This window comes from Lutzomyia longipalpis, chromosome 3 (genome assembly GCF_024334085.1).
Source record: "Lutzomyia longipalpis isolate SR_M1_2022 chromosome 3, ASM2433408v1".
In the NCBI taxonomy this organism is placed as follows: domain Eukaryota; kingdom Metazoa; phylum Arthropoda; class Insecta; order Diptera; family Psychodidae; genus Lutzomyia; species Lutzomyia longipalpis.
In genome coordinates, this window is record NC_074709.1 from 11483407 (window position 1) to 11500078 (window position 16672).

The 16672-nt window shown below is 39.5% G+C and overlaps 6 protein-coding genes across 7 annotated transcripts in view; 2 read left to right on the top strand and 4 right to left on the bottom strand.

Moving 5' to 3' along the window:
- Positions 1-853: 853 nt before the first annotated feature.
- On the bottom strand, positions 854-3975 carry LOC129792110 (latent-transforming growth factor beta-binding protein 2). Its single transcript, XM_055830886.1, has 3 exons — positions 3733-3975; positions 1990-2540; positions 854-1917 (listed from the first exon to the last, which is right to left on the bottom strand). Exons 2-3 carry the CDS (start codon positions 2500-2502, stop codon positions 1051-1053), a joined length of 1380 nt encoding a protein of 459 aa, XP_055686861.1. The 5' UTR covers positions 2503-2540; positions 3733-3975; the 3' UTR covers positions 854-1050.
- A 1046-nt stretch (positions 3976-5021) lies between these two features.
- LOC129794338 (uncharacterized) lies at positions 5022-5630 on the bottom strand. The gene is made up of 2 exons (XM_055835139.1): positions 5574-5630; positions 5022-5513 (listed from the first exon to the last, which is right to left on the bottom strand). The coding sequence occupies exons 1-2, from the start codon at positions 5628-5630 to the stop codon at positions 5022-5024; spliced, it is 549 nt and encodes a 182-aa protein (XP_055691114.1).
- Positions 5631-6170: 540 nt separating this feature from the next.
- Positions 6171-7309, top strand: LOC129792125 (protein mono-ADP-ribosyltransferase PARP16). Its single transcript, XM_055830906.1, has one exon. The coding sequence runs from the start codon at positions 6282-6284 to the stop codon at positions 7263-7265; it is 984 nt and encodes a 327-aa protein (XP_055686881.1). The 5' UTR covers positions 6171-6281; the 3' UTR covers positions 7266-7309.
- Positions 7310-7318: 9 nt separating this feature from the next.
- LOC129792082 (E3 ubiquitin-protein ligase SHPRH) lies at positions 7319-11700 on the bottom strand. The gene is made up of 4 exons (XM_055830807.1): positions 11438-11700; positions 8324-11322; positions 8149-8264; positions 7319-8075 (listed from the first exon to the last, which is right to left on the bottom strand). The coding sequence occupies exons 1-4, from the start codon at positions 11607-11609 to the stop codon at positions 7484-7486; spliced, it is 3879 nt and encodes a 1292-aa protein (XP_055686782.1). The 5' UTR covers positions 11610-11700; the 3' UTR covers positions 7319-7483.
- A 55-nt stretch (positions 11701-11755) lies between these two features.
- On the top strand, positions 11756-12835 carry LOC129792129 (proteasome inhibitor PI31 subunit). The gene is made up of 2 exons (XM_055830911.1): positions 11756-12020; positions 12080-12835. The coding sequence occupies exons 1-2, from the start codon at positions 11880-11882 to the stop codon at positions 12779-12781; spliced, it is 843 nt and encodes a 280-aa protein (XP_055686886.1). The 5' UTR covers positions 11756-11879; the 3' UTR covers positions 12782-12835.
- The window catches only part of LOC129792093 (uncharacterized), a 103436-nt gene continuing 99583 nt past the window's right edge, over positions 12820-16672 (bottom strand). For both annotated transcript variants that reach the window (XM_055830838.1, XM_055830837.1), the window contains exon 11: positions 12820-14771. In XM_055830838.1, the coding sequence (XP_055686813.1) occupies positions 14659-14771 (113 nt within the window). In that variant the 3' untranslated portion in view covers positions 12820-14658. The remainder of the gene's footprint in view (positions 14772-16672) is intronic.

The window sequence follows — 16672 nt, forward strand, 5'->3', positions numbered from 1 at the left end:
ATTATCAAACTAATAGAGAATTAAAAAATGAAAAAGAAATAATTTCTGAAGATACTTCCTAATATCGGAAATCAAACACGGAAATATTTAGATGTTCATAAATTCTGCGAATTCAGAAACTTTAGGAATCTGTACCTGAAGAAGGAGACATCCAATCTTCAAAACGTTCTACAAATTAAAGGAATTTCTGAAGGTGTTTTACTGTTCTATGTTTTTCCGTGTTTTATAGGTGGGAATAGTCTCTGCAAAGATTGGTTAAAAAACACAAAAAATGACGTCATTGTTGAATTTCTTTTTAACTCTTTTAATGAATGAAGCATCAAAATTGATCAAAAATCATCGACGAAGCATTAGCATAAATGTTTCATTAATTGTGAGAGACATGAAACACAACGATGACGTCATTCTTAGAGTTTTTAAACCAATCTTTGCCAGCTTTTCCCAGCTGATCCTGCAGTGTAAAATGAAAAGTCTCATTGGGGATTTCTTTAATTTTTTTGGTCCATTTCGCGTCACTCGATTCATTTCCCCAAAGCGGATAAACTCCTTTCCCCCAAACATTTTATCTTCCTTATATTTCAACGAGAAATTTTCTTTTCGTAATATAATTTTTGGCACATTTTATTCTTTAAAAATTAATCCAAATCGCACTCCTGCACAAGACAAAAAAATGCTTTTCTCCTATTTTTCCTTTACTTCTTGAAATAAGAAAAGAAAGAAAATATGATGAAGAGCTACAAAAGAAAAGGCAACCTTTTTCGTTGTGTTTTTACTTATATAGAAGAGCAGAAGAAAAAGATGTACCTGATATAAGAGAAAGATGACGAAGAAAATGAGTAAAAAAAAAGAGATGTTTTATGCAAGAACTGTTGGTAATTTTATTATTCTATTCCTTAAGTTTTTATTTATTTTCTCTCTTTTTTGTCTTCTCCATTTACAAGGTAATTTATATATAAGGGAAAAAAATCACAAGAATACTCATTTTCCTTCCTGTTGTGGTAACTTCATTAAAATCTCCGTCAAATTCAAGGGAAGGAAAGTGAGCTAATCTCATTGAGAAGTTCTCTGTTTGAAGGCAATTTTTTGGGCTTTGCTCTGAATACGTCGATTGAGGTAACGAGCTATTCCCACGCTGGGTGCATGACATCCACGGACACCATTTGCCGCCTCAAAGCGCTTATATTCGGGTTTGCATGCACACGTTGCCCTTCCAATGGAACCCTTTGATGGTACAAGCCACTCACCTGGGCCACAGGGTCCGCGTGAATAGAGTTTATGGCATTCACCGGCCACTTCAGCCATCCCTGGAGAACCACGACATGCACTAGCTTGGGGTTCACGTTCACTGCACGTCTGAGAGAGGGTTGTCACGATGCCGGCACAGCCACAGACACCATTGTAGGATACCCCATCAATGGATGGGCGTGCAGTGAAGTCAAACACAACGACGGCATTGAGATCACACGGCCCTTGGGTACCGATGCGATGACAAGAGGAATCGGTGGGAAAGAATAGTTCCCCCTTGGCGCAGGGATTCATCACACAGGTGGCATTTGCTGCTATGAGAAATTGTCCTGATTCACATGGGCCACGAGTGAAGGCACGGTAGCAGGCACCATCATCGGGCCACAACACACTCCCTTCGCGGCATTTGCATTTTGCCTCAGTGCCATCTTCTTCAACTTGAAAGACATGCCCCAGTGGACAAGGACCCGTTGTGTCCAATTCAAAACACTCACCGGACTCCCTGTGAAATTGAGGTAAATTCCGGCGACATCCACAATCACCGGTAGGCAGGAAGAGTTCTCCTTCAGCACAGGGACCCCGTGTGAAGTGTTCATAGCAGAGTTCATCAGCTAAGTGGAAGAAGGGTGCTAAATGTCCCGAATCAGCGCATTGACACTCTGCTAGGCCATCCTTTGAACCAAAAAAAAATAATTTTATTTCAATGAGATTTATGCTAATTTTTTGAGATTTGCGCATGAATACCTTTCCTTCCGTGAGAAGCTTCCCCCTTGGGCAGGGTCCTCGTGTAAGTTTCCCATAGCATTTCCCATCGGGTGGCCAAAAGATCTCCCCACTGCCACATTCACTGGGACTTCGGCAGACACCCCAACGGCCATGAGAAGTTTTTCCCGCAGTCTTACCAACGGGATCAGGACGTGGGGCAAAAAATTGTCCAGCATCACACGGTTCACGTGCAAAGAGACGATGACAATTTGTCGTGAGGGGACTCTGAGCAGTTCCTGGTGGGCATCGACATTCTGCCCCAACACCCGATGGGGATGGGCTCAATTCCATTGTGTCTGGGCAGGGGAATCCCAGTTGAAAGATACGGAAGCACTGCTGCAGAGGTTGCCAGAAGAGCAACTGCCACCCACCAGGACGTGCAGCACAGGGATTTCTTGCAGGATCAGCCCATGCCGGTGGCACAATGGCTCCATTCACATGGATGCTACTCAGTGTGCCCAGCAGCACAACAAGTACATTAAGAAGCCTCATCTTTCACCACAAAGCTTTCTGTGGGATCTTCGAAGGTTCTGGAGGTGAGAAAAATATTTCCAAAAAATTTTCTTTTAAAAAGATTCATTTTTTTTAAACTTTTTCAACTACAAAGAAATATTAGTCTTTCTATGGAATTCCTCGGAAGCCTTTGCCCTGCGGCAGGAGGAGGTGCAAAGAATGGAGTGAAGAAAAAAAAAGAAATACAAGAAGCGCGCGACACAGTTGATGATAATTATTACGTACGATTGCGCGAGAGCCCAGATATTATGTATGAAAATATGACCCAAATCTCCTTCTCTTTTTCACTTTTTTTTTCTTCTTAAAAATTTCTCGCATTCACTCTCTCTCTCCCTCTCTGTCCAACTCATTTAACGGATTACGTGTCATCGCGACGCCCGAGGCCAAGAGTCTTGGCGCGCGATTTTGTGATGTAATGGTCTTAAATGAAATCAACGAAATCGAAAGTTAAGAGAGCCCATACCATTCATCCATCTAATTGCACATATTTGAAGAGGATCTCGCTGTGAGATTCTTCTTCATTCACATACTATCATCTCCTCATACATAACTTACTATTAACTCTCTTGGAGCTAATGCTTTTCAGGTAAAATTTTGCTCTCTCTCTCTCTCGCAGGCAGGTAAGAAAAAAAATCTAGAAGAGACCAATACATACAATTTGGAAGTGAATTATGCACAAGAGAGTAACGGCAAAGGTCAAATGAGATTGTATGTTGTAGCAGCAGCAGCTGTGTGTAGCATGTTTTTGTGGCCATAAAGCTCTAAAAGCTAAAACTTTTAGAAATCCACAAGCACATCATGCACCACACTGAGACTCTTTTTACCACCAAATGCTTTTTATGCGCACAGCAAGAAGGAAGACAGTGGGAGACATTTTTGCCATCAAATGCGGAAAGTGAAGCAAATTCAAACATCTCACGAAGAATTTTTCAAGATTAACTTTCAGTGGCAATTTTTTGTGTAAAAAAAGTCTTTTTTGTGGTAAACTTGAGTACGTCGTACTTGGTAAAAAAAAATCACGTATTTATTTACAAGAGAGGATCTCTCTCAGTCATTGATGAGCACCACGAGTTCATCGTGCCTTGATGTGTTTACCAACATCTCTTTATGATTGAGCATAAAAGGTGAAGAAGAAGGAGGAAGAAAAAAACGACAAAGAAGTGAAGAAGGCACCCACACACAAGTAGATGAAAGAAATTCTTCACAAACCTGATGGATTGTCATTGAAGAGCCAATTAATTCGCAGCAAAGTCACAGATGATCGCGAAATTCCTCTTCTTCTTCTATCAACACCACACAATACAATATAGAAACTCTTTCACCACTTGATGACAAATTTTATGGATCTTTGCGTGCTAAAATGAGTGGAAAGACTGTGGTATTGTGGAGGAATAAATAAAGCAACAGCAAGAGCCAAATGCGTGGTACCACGCTAAGAGTTCGACTGAGACTGATGGACAGACAGACAAAATTCCATGCGGAGCTCCCAAAGACATCTAAAATAACACATAAAACACACCAATTGCTGTTCGGCCTTCAATTCTCTTTTAGTCACCCAGCTCAATCTATTTTTTTTTCAATACCAAACTTCTTAAGCTTTTTTAATTATTCAAAATTAATATTATGTTGTTCATGTACAGAAGACCTAGCTGCTCAAACGGTGCAACGCATAGATTATTTTTCTTCTTTAGCAACCAACAACCTGCTGAAATAATAACTTGTAGATTGTAGAGAGTTTCATATAAATTATATAATTGATTACTTAAATTTATTTAATAACAAATCGATTTTTTTAAATTTATTCTAATGGTCAGGTAATTAAAGGATATTAATTTCAGAGCTAAAATACATTTAAAAAAAATCTATTTTTGGTATTTTCAAATGAATAAATTTGTCATAAACTTTAGGATGAGGTACGAAAAACGCCAGAAAAAATGTTAAAATCAGTAAAGGAACGCTGAATGTTAGAATTCAAACGTTTAACGTTAAAACAAACGTTAGAATCACCATAAATCATTAAAATAAATGTCAAATTATAAAAAAAATGCCTTACGCTAGGTAAGAAATGTCTAACGTTAAGACAAAGTGTGTAAAAGTTTAAATTATTTTTCCGGTGATAATTTCCTGCAGAAGAATAATTTTACTGATTGAAGAATTTAACGACTGTTTAAAGTTATGTTGCTTTTTTGATCGGAGACAGTCAATTAAAACGCACGTCTTCACGCTTTCAGCGACGTTTCGGTTTATTTAAAACCATCATCAGGCTTTCAGCTGTACGACAAGCCTGATGTTAGTTTAAATAAACCGAAACGTCGCTGAAAGCGTGAAGACGTGCGTATTAATTGACTGTCTCCGATCAAAAAAGCAAAAAATGATTTTACTCCTCCAAGAAATTTTTAATTCTTCCCCCTTTGCTAATTAATACAAAAATCACGCTTTTGAAGAATTTATTTTAGCAATATTGCTAAAATTCACAATAAATTGTATTTTTATTTATTTCATTCTTTTGCAATCAATGCAATCCATTTGCTGTGATAAATTTCATGACGATCCTTTCCATCCATTTTAACAAAAATCTTCGATTCAATGAGATATCTTGCTTCTGGCGTTAGAGATGGTAAATTCTCATGGGCAATGTTGTAGCCTTTTAGGTGGATATCTCCCTTCTTCACGGGACATTTGAGGGGGATACTCCCGTAATTGTTGATATCCTTCAGGAACATATCCAACAGTGGGGCCATTGTGTTGTTCTTGTCAAAGGCACAGAAATCAATATCTTCTGCCTTGAGGAGGGGCTTGAATTCCCCTGGGTCACCCTCGGTGGACACGAAAATATCCACAAATACATCTGAATCAATATCTTGGAGAATATTCCCGGAAATATCCACCACTGTCCCACCATTTTCATTCCTAATTGCCGCTGTAACGGTGGCAAATGCAGGATCTGCCTCAACATCAACCTTCTCCAGGGTTACTTTGAATTTCTTCTTCTGCAAAAAACAATTTTTATTCTTTCTAAATTAACAAAAAAAATCTTTAATTGTACTCACATCATCATTTGCTTGAGCAACAGCCACTAGAACGATCACAAGAAACTTCTTCCACATTATTCAGCAACAACACTCGCGGTTATTACGCGGATTTTGGGCAAATAGAACAGAATTCGAATAAATAATACATTTGCCAAGAATCACAGGGATTTTATAGAGCAGCAAATTCGGTGATAATCTCCCAGAGTTCATCAACAATTTACATCCCCAAATTGCTTCCGTTTTTATGCTCAATTTATGCCTCAAAAAATATAATTTAAATGTGCGATAGTAATCATACAAAAGCATGTGACTCTTGCATTTAAACTTATTAGTTTGGTGGAGCTTTGAGGAAATTCAGCAAAATCAGCAAAATAAATAAAAATCAGGGAATAAATTAAGGAAAATTATTGAATAAACTTTTATGAGATTTTTTGGGTTATTTTTTTTGGAAAGGTTTTTGAGCTTTTTAAGCTTTTGATATGTACCTATCTATATATAATTATTATTTTTAATAAAAAATTCACAAATATTTAATTTAATTGCTTCCTCCTCCTCCTGGCCCCTTGTGCCTCTTTGAACATGACGTCTAAGCTGGTTGGATAGAGGTTGTCCAATATCGAGTGTCTCCACTTCCCATACAGCAGTGTCGTGCTTCTGTTGCGCGTCTGTCACACTACAATCAATTTGACAATCCGGGAGTTTTTGGTGCTTCTCCTGCCCCGCAATATGCCCCAAGAATTGCTGAATCAATTGGAGAAATTCTCCGCAATCTGCCATGCAATTCACACTGATCCTGTTGCATGTGACCTCAAAGTGTCCTTCTTCTGTGTTGCTGCTGCATGGAATTACCGTCAGGGTGAAAGCGTCAAGCCGAGTCCATCGAAATTCTCCAAACTTGATGATGTGGACATGGAGGGACTAATTGGGGTACTCAAGAAAATCCCTCCACTCACGGAAGTGGCGAACAATGAACCAGAAATGGACGTTGTGGACTTCCTCCATTGGCTCCTTGTGCAGCAGATGCAGCCACAGGTTGTGCGGGTTAATCCCAGCGATGTGAGGGATGTTCTGGAGAAATTCAACTGGGATAAACGAGAAATTCGTCCAACGCACATCTTTCGCATTGCACATGCTGCCGGAAGTGCTGCTGAGATGAAATTCCGCGAGTTTGCTGAGCATTTTCCCACACAGTGGGCCTTCCACGGGTCTAGGGTTCACAACTTCCATTCAATTTTGCATTTTGGCCTGGCACAGCATCTCAATAAGCGCTCAGCCTTCGGGGAGGGTATCTACCTGTCAACAGATCTCTCCGTGTCACTCACATATAGCCCCCTAGAGCCAACGTGGACACATTCTCAGCTTGGGCAGAGATTCTCCTGTGTGGCACTTTGTGAGTATATTGAGCATCCGGATCACTTTAAGTGCCACTCAACGTCAAGGAAGTCCGAAATACCCAAAAATTTCATTGTGGTAACCAACAATGAGACAATCCGTGTGCGATACTTGCTGCTTTACGCCAAGGCATCCCCAAGGAGGCAGCCCAATCGTGGACCTATCGAGGAATGGATGGTGCAGAATAAAGCAACGCTCCTGATCATCAGCTATGCCTTCATTCTCCTTGCTGTCAATCTTTGTTCTTCCAGCAATTCTTGGTGGGCTGACATCCGGAACATTGCCGGGAAATTCTTTCCTAATCTATTCAATTCATAATTTTTTTTGTAGAGAAATAAAAGCAGGCTGTGAACAAAAGAAAACTCTTCTTGTTTCTCATTGAGCATACAATTTATTAATGTATAAATTCATCTACATTGAATACTTTAAGCATAAAATAATTAATTATTCCTCTAATCTTTCCGGAGGTTCTATCATTTGTATAAAAAAATATTTAAATTAAGGAAGAGATCATCTGAAGAAATTAAAAAAAAAACTTAAATGTAAGTATCCCAGTCCATAACTTCCTCCCCGGAGGGTAATTCAAATAGCTCCATGAGTTTATCCGTTGTGATGTCTTTGGTCTCCCATTTGCCTGTTTTATCATTTGAAATTGTCCTGTAAATGGTCTCCTCAATGGTTCCGAGAACAATAAATCTGTGAACAAATGTTGGTCTCGTCTGCCCAATACGGTGTACCCGCCCAATTGCCTGAAGCTCCTCTCCGGGATTCAATATTGGCTCCAGGAGGATAACGTGCGTTGCCTCCACGAGATTGAGACCTTTGCTGCCAAATGAAAGCGGTAGGAGGATGCAGGTAATCCCATTGGTGGGTGATTTGAATTCCTCCACAGTCTTGTGGAATTTCCGCCCAATAGCTGAGACGAATTTCACAGAATTCTCCTCCAGTGCCCCCGCAATCACCGGCAGAACTGTGTCCCAGTGATAGAAAACGAGAATTTTCACATCACGCTCCTCCCTCCGTAGACTGAGAATGAGTTTGACCATCTCAAAGATTTTATTTGAATGCTCCCCCTGAACAATTACTTCCTGATTCATCTGGGATGGATTGAGTGTTACGTGGTAGACACTAAGAAACAAAAGAAGAAGGAAAAGAGATTTGAAGGCTTCTCTGGGCAAGGAGGAATGCCAACAGGACTTACTCTTTATACTTTTGACGATGCCTGCAGACAGAGCACGTGAGGTTGTGCTTTTGATACTTTCGCAATTGCACCATACAGATCATGCAGAGATGATGCCCACACTCCAGGACAAAGTACTTTGGAGGAGGAAAAAGATTTATTTATTCATTGATTAATCAATTAAATGAAAATTTACCTTTTCTTCGGGTTTCTGTGTGCAAATTGGACAAACTTCCGGACCGGTATTCTTCTCCAGATGCTTCAGGTACTTCAGAACACCCCACACACGGATAAATTCCTTTTCAGCCATTTGCAGTTGCTGCCTAAATTCCTCTTCGGCATCTGCAATCTCATACGTAAAGATCTGTGTTTTACTCTTCTTCTCCCCCTTCTCGAGATCCTCCGGACGGATGGCCTCCAAGCGGGATTTACACATTTTCAACTCATCAAAAGCTGACACAGTGTAGTCAATCTCAGACCACAATTGACTGTACTCCTTGTACTCCTTCTTAATGACTTCAATGTACTCCAAATGCTGCTCGGCCTCTTCGACAATTTCCCGCGGTGTGTGATCCTTCTTTGAATGAGCAAGGATTGTTTTAGCAATAACTTCCTCCATGGATGGATTCCAACTCCCCCGGAGAGAATTAATATTCTCCAGATATTTCTTATCAAAGATAACACATTCAAAGTTTCGAATTTTCTGCTTAACGCGACACAATTGACAGAGAACTGTGCGCTTCTTCTTGGGCTTTGGGGCTTCGGGTTCTTCTTGATTCTGTTCCACATCCAAATGACATTCAAATGCTTCGTAGATTAGCCCCTCAATCTTCTCCCGAATGGCGGCATCGACATGCTTGGCAGGATCAACGTTTTCCGTGAAGAAGGCCAACTTCTTGAAGGCTTTCTTCACTTCGTAGCGATGCTCAAATACTTTATCGAGCCAAATTGTTAATTTCAAATCAACCCCATGCGTACTTCTCAAGTCTTCAGCTTCCATTGATCCGTATTGCGTGTGAATGTCCAGGTAGATTTTATCAAGGAGGGCATCTTCACGATTTGTTCCGCGGATTGTACTGAAGATTTCCCTCCACCAATTGCCATCAGTCGATGTCATCGCAGCTTCTATTCTTTCTAAACTATCCGTTGCATCACGCAGTTGCTTCTCCACTTGCTTCATCTTTGTGTGATAGGAGTTTATGTATTTCCCCTCTAGGCGTTTTAGTTCTTCCTCATAAGCTTCCCTTGTTTCCTCTTCCTTTACGTTCTCATTTGTATTTCCATCCGTTTTATCAACTTCTACCTTCTTGAAGTCAATAATCTCAATGAGATTGTGCAAAGCATGAATTTGTAGGAGAGAATCTACAGATATAGCCCCAGTGTAGTCTTTAGCTCTCCTCAGGACGGCTTTGTACATCTTCTCCGCCTCACTTGGGTCATCCTTGATCATTGCAATCCCAGCTAGAGCATTGAAAGACGATACAATTGTCCGCAGTTGGGCCTTTGCTTCAATCTCATTATTTCCCACAAGATGAGCATGAAGTTCATTGGGTGCGAGAGTTTTCTTCACAACAGCCTGATCCGATCTGTGGGCTCGCACAACACTCGGGACGGTGCAGTCAAGCCGAAGCTTCCGCAGTGGTTCCAGAAGGAGCTTGAGAATGTGTGGGCTCATCTTTGACATGGCCAGCGTGGTTCGAATCTTCTGTGCCTTCTCAATGAAGGCATTGCGGCAGAGGGAATGCTGACTGCGGTAGAAGAATGTCTGCAGATCGGACATTGTGACATAGTGGACAACTTCCTTTTGCGGTGGAATGCCGATTTGTTGGAAAACAAGAGATTTGCATGTGCGCCACATAATCTTCCGTAGTAGCCCAATGAGTGGTTCGCAGTTTCCGGAAGCAAAGGGGATGACGAGTTTTCCCCATTCGTGGGTATTCGTGTATGGGTAGACATCGAGGAAGAAGACTAACCCATGGAGGTTGTTTATGTGCTTCTCAATGGGTGTACCCGTGACAGCCCATCTGTGGATGGTGGGGAGTGTTTTGACCATTTTAGCGCACTGTGCAGTTGTTGTCTCCACAAGTTGAGCTTCATCCAAACAAACACGCCACCATTGGATGCAGGGGAGGGGTGAAGTGAGATTCATGTGCTTCTTCTCATGCCTCAAACTTCCACTTCGACTGTTCTCACTTGTAAAGTAAATCTCACTCCGCATCACGTTGTAATCCGTGATAACAACATCATATTCCGCCATAGCTGTTGGGTCTATCCACCCCGAATTGCACACGCCATCGTACACGAGTACCCGGAAATTGGGACTCCGTACATGACGAACAATCTCTGACTCCCATTGCTTCTTAATTGATGCCGGAGAGACGATAAATGTTGCTTTTGACTCCACCGGTGGTTCATTCTTCCAACATTCCGGGCAAATGTACCTCCCAGGTGTATCCTCTTCTCGTCTAATCACACACCCACGATGCTGACTCTTTGTACACCTCAAACACTTTATTAACTTTTGTTTTTTCTTCCCATAGCGCCCCCCACAGAGGCACTGAACATGCCTATGAAGTGCAACACTGGCCAATGGGAGATCATCGTCATCCACTACTTCGGGTTTCTCCACATCCCCTCGGGGATTGTTCAGGATAAGCGCCAGCATCTCCACAGTCTTCCCCAAGCCCATTTCATCGGCTAGAATTCCCCCGGATGGAATGGTTATGTCTTCCGGAACATTTGCAACAATTTCCATTGTCCGGGGATTGTAGAAAAAACGCTCATCGCGCAAATTATTCGCTGTGATCTCAATGAAATCCGTTGGGAGGTATTCGGTGTACAATTCACGATGGAGCAGCCATCGAACGGCATCCTTCTGATAGGGACGAAGTTGTGGTCGTAAACCCTCATGCTGGACATCTTCCAGACCCCCAGTGTGGATAATCTCCCCACTGTGGGCTTCTCTCAATTTCTCATAGAGCGTTGAGAATGACACCGAATCGGAAGACTTTACAAGCAAATCCTCCTGCATTTGCTGATCTTTCGCCCTGAAGAATTGATTGAAAAGCCGAATCTTTGAGGCAATGCTCCCACTATTTTCGGTTAAAGGAGTAAAATATACTCCGAGATTACTTGGGGCTCCAATAGGGGAGCTTTCGACTGTCCTCAGGGAATACTGTGGGACTTTCTTTATGTCTGGAAGGTGAAAAAAACAAAGAAAAATCCCCTTAGAAGTATTATTTTTAGCATGAAACTTCTTCTATGGAATATTTGGCATTAAAATGATTGAAAATTGCAGGGAAAGTCATACCTGACAAAAATGTCTTGATGCTGTATTCAGTTTTGCCTCCATGGCTCAAATCTATCACAATTTTGTAGCATTTCTTCTCATAGGTAAAAATATTGCTACTTTCAGGATCATCGGGATTAACTTCCTGCACTTCCTGGCCAACAAGGCCCAGGAGATAGGAAATACCCGACATAATTACACGCGAAAAACAACCGCAGAAAACACAGACACTCCACAACAAATCACAAAATAAACACACAAAGCTAAAAGTGAGGTTAGGGTGAAATTTAAAGAGATTTCACGATGATTCAATGGACGATTTTAGCGAATTCCATCGAAGCGTTGCCGAAGAGGGACGAACAAAACAAAATAAATAAAGCGTAAAATACGCAAGTCAGTCAAAAATAATATAAAATTCGTAGTTTTTTCTTCAAAATTCTCAGTAATTTATTGGATTTATAAAATGGATGGTGACTATTTTGGTTGGAACTTACTTCTGAGAACCATTGCCCATGATGTTCAAAGTGATTTTGACATCCTCGTTGCTGTAGTACACTGGCACATGACCCGTAAAGGATTCTCCTGTTTGGGCATTGGATGCGATGTAATTTTCTTCATTTTCCCTAACTTATTAATGTTCCTAATTGATTTGGGTATTTGCAGAATATATATGTGGACACAGATAAGGGATCAGAACTACTTCCGGACGATTGGAATGCTCAGGGAGACGTTTATAGATTGAGGTATGTGCGTGATGGAGAGCTCTTCATTCTCACGGCAGTGAAGAAAGAGGAAATGGTGGCTCTGTTTAATTTGATCATCATGAAAAATATGGATCTAAGAAATGTGGAGTTTAAAGTGGAGGACACCGTACGTGGGAGGACAGGAAGTCTCACAGAAGTACTCAATGACGCTCCAAACGTTCTCAAGAAGATTGATGAGAAATTGCTAATTTCCAAGGCGGAGCAGGATAGCTGGAAGGCAAAAGAGAAAGCAAGAAGGGAGAGACATGATCTCGATGATGAACAAAGTAGTCCTCTTGAGGTTCGTGGCTTTGACGTTCATCGTAGATTTCCAGAAAATCCATTTAGTGTGGGACGCGGGGATTTGGACCCTCTGGGAAGATTGGGTGGGGGGATGCTCTTCCCCAGTCCAGATATGCCTTTTGCAGGCGGTATCCCGGATCCGGGTTTTGGTATTCCTGGGGGTTTACCACGGGGAGCAGTACCACCAGGAGCACGTTTTGATCCATTCGCACCACAACCAACAAATCCCCTTCGGGGGCCAGGAGGAGGACGTCCCAGGGGCGGTAGTCCGGACAATGATCATTTCCCACCACCTGGCTACAATGATATGTTTATGTAAAGAGCTCACAGCATTGAATTTTTGGAAATAAAACATTCTTTTGAGAGATATTAACCAACACCTTTTATTTGATATTCTATTTTCTATATGATACCTTCTATATCGCCACACTTCCGGTGGCTTTAAAGGCATTGAAGACTTCTGTTTTTTTTAATAGAGAGAGAATACATAATCTTGATTTCTATCAAATACAAAAAAAATCCTAGCATGATGTTTTTTTTTAAGAAGAAAAAATTAGGATGAGTTTGAAAAAGTAAGAATTGTTCAAAAAAATAATCAAAAATTAATAAAATCACATCGAACAATTCTTCATTTTTCATTCTCGTACACACACTTGAGGAAGAAACTATGTATAATATAGAGCGTATAGAGACTATAAATAATAATTTATTATATAGAAATTTTCTTCTCACATGTGTTTGGAAAAAATCTAAGCTGAGTATTTTAATCGGTATTTTGAGTGTCTCATTAATTTTACAGAGTTTTTCACACTACAATGCTAATTAAATGATTTTTCTTTAATTCAAAATTCTTTCTTCTTTTCACTCTGAATCTCTATTTTGCTACGATGATGTTATTTCTTTTTAATCAATAGATATAATTAATAATATATATTTACACAGGCAGTTTATTTTGAAGTGCTTGAAGCAAAAAAATAATTTATCCGGAATCTTGTCGATTTTTAGTGATTTCATCGATGGGAATCACTCTAAAATTGATAAGATTTCAATTATATGAGAGGATGAAGATTGAAAATTGAATTGCAATTGGTTTGCATGAAATTCATTTTAGACTTTTAAAGAAATCAAAAGAATTCAATGGCTAATTAAAAAAAAAAAAAACAATTAAATAGAGAATTCTGTAAAAAGTTTTTTTTCTTTTTGAATAAATAGAAAAATTGTTAGAAAAACTATTTCAGTAAAATCTGCACAAGAATCCATCAAAAGATCTTCCACATTCCATGCAAATCAAATACAATTCGAATCCTTTTCGTATTTCCTCTCATATTGCAATTTAAATAAATTTTTGCTTGAAGCACATTCAGCAATTTCTCATTATCCTATATTTATTACATAGGTATAGGTATATATAATTTCCAAATTAGGCATTATATAGATTTGCAAAAGCAATATCCTTCTTGTTTATTAAAATTAAAAAAAATATATTGTTTATAGGTAATAATCTCTACAAAGGTATATATTCTCCAAAATGATTTTACATAAAATTAAAGAATAAAAAAAATTGTCAAAATTGAGTAAATTGCATTATATAGAAAAATTTATATATATAAACTTCTAGTTAACATACATTACTTAAAAAATAAAATTAAAAGTAGATAGTTTTTCTTGTTAAAAATTTCATAATTATACATTCACTTTAACTAACACTTTGCCTAATTTCTTTTTTTTTATAACAACTTACACAAATACACAGTATATAATTAGGTATTATTATTTATTATCTTTATAATTTTATTTAAAAAAAAAAGAGAATAGCAAGTGACTTAAATTCGAGATTATAACTTTCATTTATCCAATTTTTTGTTTTCTTCAAATCAATTTCTATTGCAAAATGCAATCAAGGTGCATTTTATCTTTCATTTCTTTTTCTGCACAGACAATGAGAGATTATTTTTCTCCAGACTATGTTGTAAAAACAAATATTACAAAAAAGTAAGAGAAAAATTATTTATTTAAAAAAATATTTCTTTTTTGAGAAAATGTGGAGGGAAAGCTAAATGAGAGAATTGTGGGTGGTGTTTTGAAAGTATCAATATAGGGTTGGAAAAGAGATTTGTAGTGTCCGGAAAATTATGTTCATTTTTATGAGGTTTAACGCTTTTTTTGTATTTTTCTTTTTTTGTTTTTTGTTTTCTTTCAATCCCACTCGCCGATGTACATTGTCCTGGGCGGCGGAGGAATGTAGCCACGCGTGGGCAGCGGAATCCGCCCGTAAATATGATTGTACGGCGATTCAACCAGTTCTGAATCTAGAACGAAATATACACAATGACTTTACTCCAAAAAACAACCCTCAACAAAAAAAGTAAAAGAAAAAATTAAAGAAAAGAATAAAAAGTAAAGAAAAAGAAAGTTCTGTATAAAAAAAGAGAGAGAGTCTTGTGTCTGTCATCCTCTTCAGTGTTCTGAAGAGAAGTTAATAAATTTTTTGAGAAAATTCATTTCGTCAAAATGTTGAGTCACAAAACAATGAGAAAGGGGGGTGCTTAAGAATGCAAAACGAGCAGTAAAAAAAATGTGGAAGATGGTCCCCAAAGTGTGCGTGTTAGTTACAAATAATTAGGTAAAAATTAATTAATTACAATATGAAACATTTTGTTAAATCAACATGTTTTTTTTTTGTTCTTACAGTAAGGATTTTTCATTCAAATTTCCCGTCTTATATGGGGCTGATTTAACAAACTTTACAAAGAATTTTATTAAAATAATTATTTCTCTGTATCCTTCTTCTTCTTCATCTTCAGTTAAGTAATGTATGTTATCACAGAAATAACAAAAAAAATGCAAAATGATTGATAAAAATTAGAGATAAAACACAAAAAACATTAAACTACATGAAAAGTGAGTAAAATTCATTGATTTTTTTTAACGTTAAAATCTTTATTAATGATTTGGAAAATTTTTACAAGAATTGAAAGAAAAATTAAATTTTTTAATTAATAACAGAAAAAAAATCAAAATTTCATTCACTTTTCTACTATAAAACACATAGAATAGCCACAGAAACAAAACAAATTAAACTATTTAATAGAGCGATCTACTTAAATTAGTTACTACGTGTATGAGGGAATATTATATATAGTTAGTTGAAGATAAAAAAAAAATGGAACACAAACAATAAAAAATCAAAAATCAATGCATGGAGGGGGGAAATGTGGACATGATGGTGTGTAAAAAAAAATGGGGCAATTAATCGACGTGGAAGTCATGAGTTTTTCGTATAGCGCAAAGTCCGTCATGGTGAGGGAGGAGAACTCGTAGCGAGGATTTTCTTTGGCGGCGACTGACTACCCCCATTCGCGGACCTTGGACGCGGCTGTAGCGAGAGACGTCGCACGGGTAGCCGAGATGGTTGCGGGCAGCGCTTTTTCACCCTCTGCGGCTCCTCGTGACTTCCATCGGGATTGTTATCGGACCCACCGCCGGGATTTTGGCCACGCAGGAAGAAACTATCACTGGACATTGACTTACGCAGCACTGGTTCGTACAGCACCGTACCATCCGTGTCAGCAAGTGAGCCCTTTCTCCCTCCTGCTGCTGATGAATTTTGGCGTGCCAAGTAGATTTTTGTCACATACTTCACGGGATCACCGGGCTTAATCTTCCTGTACACGGACTTCTCTATGCTGTCCACGGAGAAATCCTCCTCACCCGTGGAGAAGTCTGCTTCACACTTCTGCGAAGCCTCCTCCTCGGCTAGGATGCGTTTGGGGGTGACACCGCGGAAAGTATGCTGACGCTTAAGTGTGGGAAAGAGATCGTTCTCGCTGGGCCATTTGCGTGACTTGGGAATAGCCACGGCGGCTGGGGTGGCCATCCAGTAGCCTGTGTGGGAAACAACTGGGACACTGCCGAAGGGATCAGTCACCACCAAGGGGTTGGAATGGGTGGAAATGATCTTGGGCTTTGGGATGAAGAAGGTGGTGCGAGTCTCCTCCCCGGCATTGGAGCTGCTGTCATCATACCACTCCTGATATGGGCGCAAACTCTTCTTGCGACGCACTTTACCACGTCCCGGATCACCATCTGGTGGCTGTCGGAAGCTCTGAATGCGCTCCACGGGGAGCGACTGCGGTTGGTATTCGGGGCAAATGGGCACGTAGTGGGTGTAGGATGGGAGTGGGGCTACCGAGGGGATGGATGGGGTACG